General features: G+C 42.8%; 1 protein-coding gene across 1 annotated transcript; it reads left to right on the top strand.

Moving 5' to 3' along the window:
* The first annotated feature begins 1,330 nt into the window (after positions 1 to 1,330).
* Positions 1,331 to 8,042, top strand: cckar (cholecystokinin A receptor). The gene is made up of 5 exons (XM_030075903.1): positions 1,331 to 1,603; positions 2,350 to 2,601; positions 4,916 to 5,177; positions 5,982 to 6,109; positions 6,363 to 8,042. The coding sequence occupies exons 1-5, from the start codon at positions 1,483 to 1,485 to the stop codon at positions 6,995 to 6,997; spliced, it is 1,398 nt and encodes a 465-aa protein (XP_029931763.1). The 5' UTR covers positions 1,331 to 1,482; the 3' UTR covers positions 6,998 to 8,042.
* The last annotated feature ends 210 nt before the right edge of the window (positions 8,043 to 8,252 follow it).

The following is an 8,252-nucleotide window of genomic DNA, read 5'->3' as shown; positions in this document are numbered from 1 at the left end:
ATATCTTTATTTTTATATAATTTCATGCATGCACCTACCCTATAGCGCATATTTCTAACCAATCTAATCCCTATATACATAATTTATCAACTGTGTCATCATCTCCTGAACACACAGGCCAGGTTTTCGGACAACTCTTATTTATCTCTTGTTGCAAAGAGTTTAGACCCTGTATTTACATTAACCTATATCTTATTGAACACAATTAACAGGCTCTTGAATATTGTACAATTGATTCAATATTCAATATTCATACGCCTGCATTTGCCCCTTATATTCTGTAATCCCAGATTGGTTTATCCATATTTTACTGTGTATTTATTGTTATGGAAATTATGATCATATTGTCATAATTATGTAGTTCTCTGTCTGTTCACACTGACACCATAACTGACCACTTAGTTATGTCACAGTAATAATGATCTTTGCTATGTTATAACATAATCTACTTTGAGGTTTTATAATTTCTTCTTGTTTCATAATTTATGATATATATCATTATTATAACAAATATTTAGTCATAACGTAGGCTCATGATTTTATAATTTGGTAGTTAAGTTAAAGTGGGTGAAAGCTGAAGGGAAAACATATTTCAAACGAGATTACAGGTGATGATAATCCCTTGATTGAGACTGGGATTGAAATTATGGTCAATAGTGATGCGCCCCTCACGTGACGGGTTGCCAGGTGTTGAAGCGGCTCCGTGCTCACATGCGAGACAAACAGGTGTGACTGTAACACTGCAGGTATGAGGAGTTTACTCCTCAGGAAAATAACACTCGTCTCACACTGCGCTGCTCCGTGAGACGACACGACACACACAACACACCCAAATTGCACTTTAGAATAATTTGATCAGGAGACACAAACCGCGTCCATGCCAATGTTTGTGTTATAATTTTGCGTGCTAAAATCAAAGTGGAGATGGATAGGTGTCACGCAAAGACAAAATCAGCTTTGTTGTCATTTTTTATATAAAGTAGCGCAGTGTTAGAGGAACTGTATGATAAAATAAACACTCCTGTATTTATTACATTCCTGTATTCAGTTATTCTGACTCCGCAGACTTGTGGGGGAAGTGACAGCGCAGCCAAGCCAACCCTGAACTTCAACCGCCCTGCAGCATCTTAACGAGTCTGGCTGTTTTGCATACTGACTCTTGCTGACTGTACAGGTGGGCAGAGCTCTGAAGAATGCGCTCCGTCTGCTCGTCCCCGCGCTGAGATATTGCCCGTCAGGCAGCCGAGGAGCGCGCTGCGCCACACCGGGAGCGCACGGAGAGCCAACAGACCACCTCTCCTTCTCAGACTCCTGTCTTCACCCTCAACGCGACTTAAATGAAGTACACAGGTTTATAAGACACTTTCCCACATCCGGAGTGTTTTATTGATTTCAACAAGAGCATGGTCCACGCTGTTCCGGACTGATTTGACTTGGTTTCTCCACGTGAGGAGCCGTGTTCTGCGCACGGGAGACGGCGCGATGGAGACTATCACCATGCATGAAATGCTCGTCAATTCAACCGATTTAAACAAGATTTTATGCAACTTTGGGATTAGAAATGTTTCAGACTGTGAGGGTGAGAAGGACTCTCAGCCCAAAGGTAGGCAACATGTTTTTTCTTTTTTTAATTTAATGTAATATACCTCACATTTTCCATTCAAAAACGAAAGCCCATATTTTTAATGTTTCTTAATCTATATCCCGTGTTATTAGTCTTGCTTAAATTAGATGATTACTGATGTTTTTTTGCCTGTTTTGTTGAAATTGAAACTGAGCTGAAAAGGCACTCATTTGGTTTCAAGTTCACGCCTAACTCAGGTCTTCCTCACATACATCGCTCTATGTCCATAGAAACAGAGATGCTGTCGTTTTCTATTTTTTGCCAATGTCAAGTGCTCAAGTGCGGGGACAGGCTGCACGTCATCGGCACAGGCCACTGATCACAATTAATACCTATAGAGGAAAATAGCTGTGCAAATAGAACAGCACAACTACAGGATTGTTAGGGAGTTATTACAGTGATGTAGAGATGCCACAGGAGACAGGTACCTTATGTCACCATAAACTCACTTACAGTGCTATGTACAGTGGTGAGAAGTGTGTGTGTGTGTGTATGGAGGGGGGTGGGGGGTGGGGGTGGAGAAAGAGAGAGAGATTAAGACTTTGAGTGGTTTGACAAGGCGAGGCAAATGTCTGATGTCTGTCTTCTGCTGACCTGTTTTATGATTTCAGTCAAAACGGTATGCAGACTGTGAGGATGACATGAACATAACTCCCCTATGTGAGCTATATGATGTCAGCACTTATGTCTTCCCTCTTTCTTCTCCTTCTTTTTCTTTGCCACAGACATCAACGAGACAGTGCGGATCGTCCTCTACAGCCTCATCTTCCTCCTCAGTGTCCTCGGCAACAGCCTCATCATCGCCGTGCTGGTGAGGAACCGGCGCATGAGGACGGTCACCAACCTCTTCCTGCTGTCGCTGGCCGTCAGCGACCTCATGGTCTCCCTGGTGTGCATCCCCTTCACCCTCATCCCCAACCTCATGAGGGACTTCATCTTCGGCACCGGCATGTGCAAGCTGGTCATGTACTTCATGGGTGAGTGGAGAGAGGAAGACTTTTTTTTTTTTTTTGAAGTTCAAGACGGCAAACTTAGCTTTAGTTTCTGTCCCCGTCACTGACAGCAGCTGGCACATCCCTGAATCCACTTTCACAGCACTCAGACTCATGTTTGGGAAAGAAAAAAGCCTCCAAATGGCTCAGTATTGGGATACATTTCCCCAAAAAACAAATTTCCCACATTAGTTGAGTTAAAGTTATCAAAACTTGTATTGACCCCCTTTACTAAAACCATGCCTGTTGGTCCTGAGGAAGATTATTTACTCAGTTCAACTCTGCATGTTCATGTTGAGTAATTATGGTTTCATTTTATTCCAAATGCACGACCTCCCCTTTAAACATTTATATAGTGATTTCTAACATACTGGTAGACACATAAGAACAACTTTTTGTATTTATAAACAGTGTATTCACAATTTATTAAGTATTATTTAGCTCTCCAAAAGTGTGAATTCATTATTTACAACATGTATATGAATGGTAATGATATCTTTAGATGGTGTGTGCTTGCCACTGGATAATAACATGATTTTCTAACCATTTATACACAACATGCTTCATTTATACACACATTCATTGTCTTACTGTAGTTATGTGTTTTTTTTTAATTGCTCTGTTAATGGTATGATGTGTTGTCAGATGCCAACTTCATCCCATTCCTGTCTCCAGGAAGGTGAACTGGGTAAATGCCACTAGTGATTTAATGTGGTTGAGTCAGACGCCAAATAAATAAATAAATAAATAAATAAATAAATACCTGCCTGGTCTTTGGGGAAAAGTGCAGGAAATGACAGAAAAGGTGGCTGCCATTGAAAAGTGTCTGATTTACCTGAAGCACCCCACTCTTTCACCCTCTGTTGGCCCACAAAACCGATTTGTGGCTTAAGAGCGTTTCAATATCTGGAAACTTGTGTGAATATGCCTCTGTTTTCCTTTTTGTTTCCCAACGACATTCATGCCATTCTCTGTAACTGTAACTGAGCCTTTTATAGCCCACACACAATCGGTCCGCCAAGTCAGGTTGAGGAACCCCAGGGTGCCCGGCGAGATGATGGATGTAGTCATTTTTCCGATATTTCATTTAGTTATTTCCTCCAATTATGGGTTCTTTGGGAGCATAATTTTCATTGTGTCACTGGATATTTTTGCCCCAATTTCCTGTCGGCGCATTTAGCCGTGCAGAGTGATCACGGCGCTGTCGTCCAGGGTCATTAGCCCATCTGTCCACACGCAGGATAACCTGTTTATGTGTCCCTCCTACAGGACCGTCCACCACCGTAATTTGGATGTATTTATAGGTCGCTTGTTATTATTTCTGAGTTTGTTGACACTGAGTGGTCACAGAGCCGAATGCAGGATGTCCTCTGTCTCTACTCAGCAGTAAAAATCCAGCGTGACACATCATTAATGTGCCATACCGCAAGTATTACAGTGGGCATAGAGACATGTGCTGTGTGTGATACAAAGCCCACAGCACAGCGTGTACCCACTATCTGACAAAACTCGGCCACTTGAGGGGAAAATAACCCCAATTATTAAGAGATGATTGTTGGTGATTGGCACGATCAATCAAGAAATGATTGGTGCGGTCAATTCAGTATTTGTGAGCATGACCAATCACCCACACTGCCAGAGCTACACATTTGTAGTGTCAGCAGGTACAAGTTGTGTTCCAAATACATTTACTAATAGTAGCACAAGAAACTCTTTAAACCCCATGGATTTTTATCATCCATCTGCCTTTACTGTCTTTGCACCAAACAATGATAAAAATGTTCTGAGTGCTGTATATTGTAGTTTAGAAAATAGACTTGGGCTTAGAAAATGGACTTGTGAAACCCTTTATACTACCCGTATTTTCCTTGATTTGGATGCTTATTGCATCGATTTTTCAGCACATTGTCATTTATAGTGGCTGTTTAGGTGGCTTTAGCCTGTTTTTCATTGTTAATTTTAAGCACTAAACTAAGAAGCCACTCTTTAAAGTGACTGTGGCAAACGAATGAGTTGACCTGATTAGTTAGCATTACTAATATATATCTACTAGTATATTTGCAATTTATTTATTACAACAAATGTTATTAAATGTATTAGTATTTATATGGCAATAGCACTACTACTATTAATAGTGGTAGTAGTATTTTAAGATTTGCTATTATTATTTCATCAAGTACCATATTTGAAATGATTATTTGTACAGGGCCTTTGTTCTAAGGGTTTTGAACATACCTCCATCTGAAGCAGTCTGGTTTGTACGTCATGAATGAGCTCTTTTTGGATCTCATGTGCGCAGGAGTCTCTGTCAGTGTGTCCACCTTCAATCTGGTGGCCATCTCCCTGGAGCGCTACAGCGCCATTTGCAACCCGCTGACTTCCAGGACGTGGCAGACCAAGTCTCACGCTGCCAAGGTCATCTCTGCCACCTGGGTGGCGTCGTTCATACTGATGCTGCCCTACCCCATCTCCAGCACCCTGAAGCCCTTCATCCGCCTCAACAACAGCACGGGGCACATGTGCCGCCTGGTCTGGCCCAATGATGTCATCCAGCAGTCCTGGTGAGCATCAGGGAGCGTCTTTATGCTGTATCCACTCAGTGTCTCATTACACTCAGACCCACTCAGATGGCATGGCAGAGAAAGCAGCCTGTCACCAGTTTCAAATGGCTTCTTGCTGATTTTGTTGTGTCTGGTGCTGCTGGTGACAGACAAGGGAGGTCCACTGAGATGACACATTAAAGGTTTGTTAATCCCAGCAGACCTGGCCCTTCAAAATGAAAGCATTTAACAAACTGAACCCTCACTTGCTGCTGCCAAGAGGAATACACATTCATATATATAATAAAGATACACTGAATTAGACTTGGGTGAATATCTTACAACACTGAATATCATATTTTCAGCCATATGCAACATTGCTACAGTACTGAATTTAATATTATCATTATAGTATCGAATATCGTGATTCTTCTGTGAGGCCATGTTGTGATACAAAATGTTTAATATTGTCCAAGCCTGCATGAAATGCTTAGGTAACACTTTACAATAACAGTACAACAATTAACGTTAGTTAATGCTGTAATAAACATTAAGTAACAGTTAACTAATGCTTAACTAATGTGTCTAAGAATCATGTACTAATGCTGTTCATGCTAAGGTGTTAATTTATATGTTATTTAAGGGTTACTGTAGATATTATTTACATTAGTAAATGCCATAATAATCATTAACTAACACTTAATTAACCATGATGGCATTAACTAACGTAAACTAACGTTAATTGTTGTACTGTTATTGTAAACTGTTAACAATGCTTATTTCTGTTCACTTATTCCTAAGAATTACGTGTCCCGTCCTGTCCAGGTATGTGTCTCTGCTGTTGCTGCTCTTCCTAATCCCTGGCATCGTCATGATGACGGCCTACGGACTGATTTCCATGGAGCTCTATCGGGGCATCAGGCAGGAACTGAACAGCAGGAAATCCAGCCGAGGTACGGAAAGGAAACAGTGGATACTGGATTAATGTTAAATTTTCTTGACCTAAGTACTAAAATGTGCTTTGGAAACCCAGCTCCGACCTTTATCAAATTCGTCCATCCATAGTTTGTTTCTGGCACTCATGGCCCCAACTTTCATTGTGACGAAGGCTTTGTTTCTGTATTTTTGGATGATCCTGATGAAGCTATGATGATTGTACTCATGCTGGCTGATTGTTAATGGTATTCTTACGGTTCCACCCAACAGACAGACAGTCCAGCACCGGCAGCATCAAGCCAGGCGACAGCGACGGCTGTTACCTCCAGCCATCTAAAAAGAGGAGTATGACCGTAGGCACGGTTAGTTTTGCCAGCAGGAGCAGCAGCAGCACCACCACCAAGACCCAGCTGGGCCGTGTTTACAGCAACAACTCCACGGCCAACCTGATGGCCAAGAAGCGCGTGATCCGCATGCTCCTGGTCATCGTCTTCCTCTTCTTCGTGTGCTGGACTCCCGTGTTTGTGGTCAACGCGTGGCAGGCTTTCGACCGCCGCTCGGCCTACCGCCTGACCGGTGCGCCCATCTCCTTCATCCACCTGCTGTCCTACACCTCAGCCTGCGTCAACCCCATCATTTACTGCTTCATGAACAAGCGCTTCCGCCAGGGCATGCTGGCCACCTTCACCTGCTGCAGGTGCTTGAGGAGCAGCAGTGATGGAGGCGGCGGCGGCGGCGGCGGCCAAGGGAGATTCGCAGGAGATGGATTGGCTAGAGGAGAAGGGACCATAGCAAGGGCGCCACCAAGGAACACCCAACAGAACGGTCATACCCCGCCAAGTGGAGCTAGCACGCGCTTCACGTACAGTGGCATCCGGGCGTCGGCTTGGAGCGAGCTGACCTAAAGTGGATTGATATTTTTGAATGTTAAGAAAACTGGCTCAAGTGCAAAGACCTCAAGTGTAACTGATCTACAATTTTGTTTTCATGAAAGGCTTACATGACTAGTTGATGACCACACACGCTGCTTTAGCTTGGAGTGTTACACAACGCGAATAGTTCATGTGCTTTCACAGCCGACCAACACACAGCCTCTCAGCAAATTGGCGCCGCCAGATTTTTTTTTTTTTTTGTACTTTTCTCCTACATCCCTTTCCAAAGTTGCAACACCAAACAGGTCTCTGTCTGGTGTTGCCCTAGCATGCCCCGGCAAATATCTGATCAACACTTAGAGCTTTGAAATATCTCAAGTCTTGAGTGAGCAAGGAGCCGCTGCTTTCTTCAAGCAGAATATCGACCCATGCTCTGGATAATCCTTTACATGCTCTCTCTCTCTAGACACTCTACCACAACGGTCCCTACAATGAGCATTTTCAACTTTTACAGAGACCTGAGTCAGGAACTCTGCCCAAATAATTAACAAGAGTTACTTCAATCTGCCTGGATCACAGGATGAGTGAGGTTCGCCACACACAATGAGTGTCAAAGTTTAGATAAGAGAGTCAGTTCAGGTGACTTACTGTACGTGTTATGCACAGTTTAGTTAAACTATAACAATCTAATTGACGTGGTTAACCCCAATCATGTTGTAGTACACAAGTTAAGACAAATACTAAGGATAATTTGCGAGAAGTGCTTGCTTGTAGTGAACTCAGCTGATGCAGCAGCAAAGGAACATGTCATTTTTGTAAATAGGTATTCGAGTGGCTGCACTGCGCCTCGGTCAGCAGCCTCAAAACAATCGAGTGTGGCGCACAAACAGTTCACAAACTGTTCTCGTCCTTGACCCAGTGCGTACACCTTCGCGGCTGTACTGTGTGTGCTGTGGGAAGTGGAGAGGCCTTATCACTTTGTGGGAGCCCCGACACCTGCATCCCCTCTGTCCAAGAACAAATTCCCGGCAGTACGTGTGAATCTCACATGATGTCCACTGATTCATGCGGTCGAAAACAGCACTAATGTAGCATTTTTTGTTACCTTGTTGCAGAATGTTGCTGTGTAATTAAACAACATTACTATTGCTCTGTAAATTGTTACTTGTATGTTTGACATGGCATCAATGGAAAACTTTTGATTTTAGATGACTTTTGTGTTACTGTTTGATCCTTTAGCTATTTTGATAACAGCATATCATTTGAACATGAGCTCAATTCTGTATGT

The sequence above is a fragment of the Myripristis murdjan genome, chromosome 18, assembly GCF_902150065.1.
Source record: "Myripristis murdjan chromosome 18, fMyrMur1.1, whole genome shotgun sequence".
Lineage (NCBI taxonomy): Eukaryota > Metazoa > Chordata > Actinopteri > Holocentriformes > Holocentridae > Myripristis > Myripristis murdjan.
This window is presented reverse-complemented; position numbering and strand designations above follow the sequence as displayed.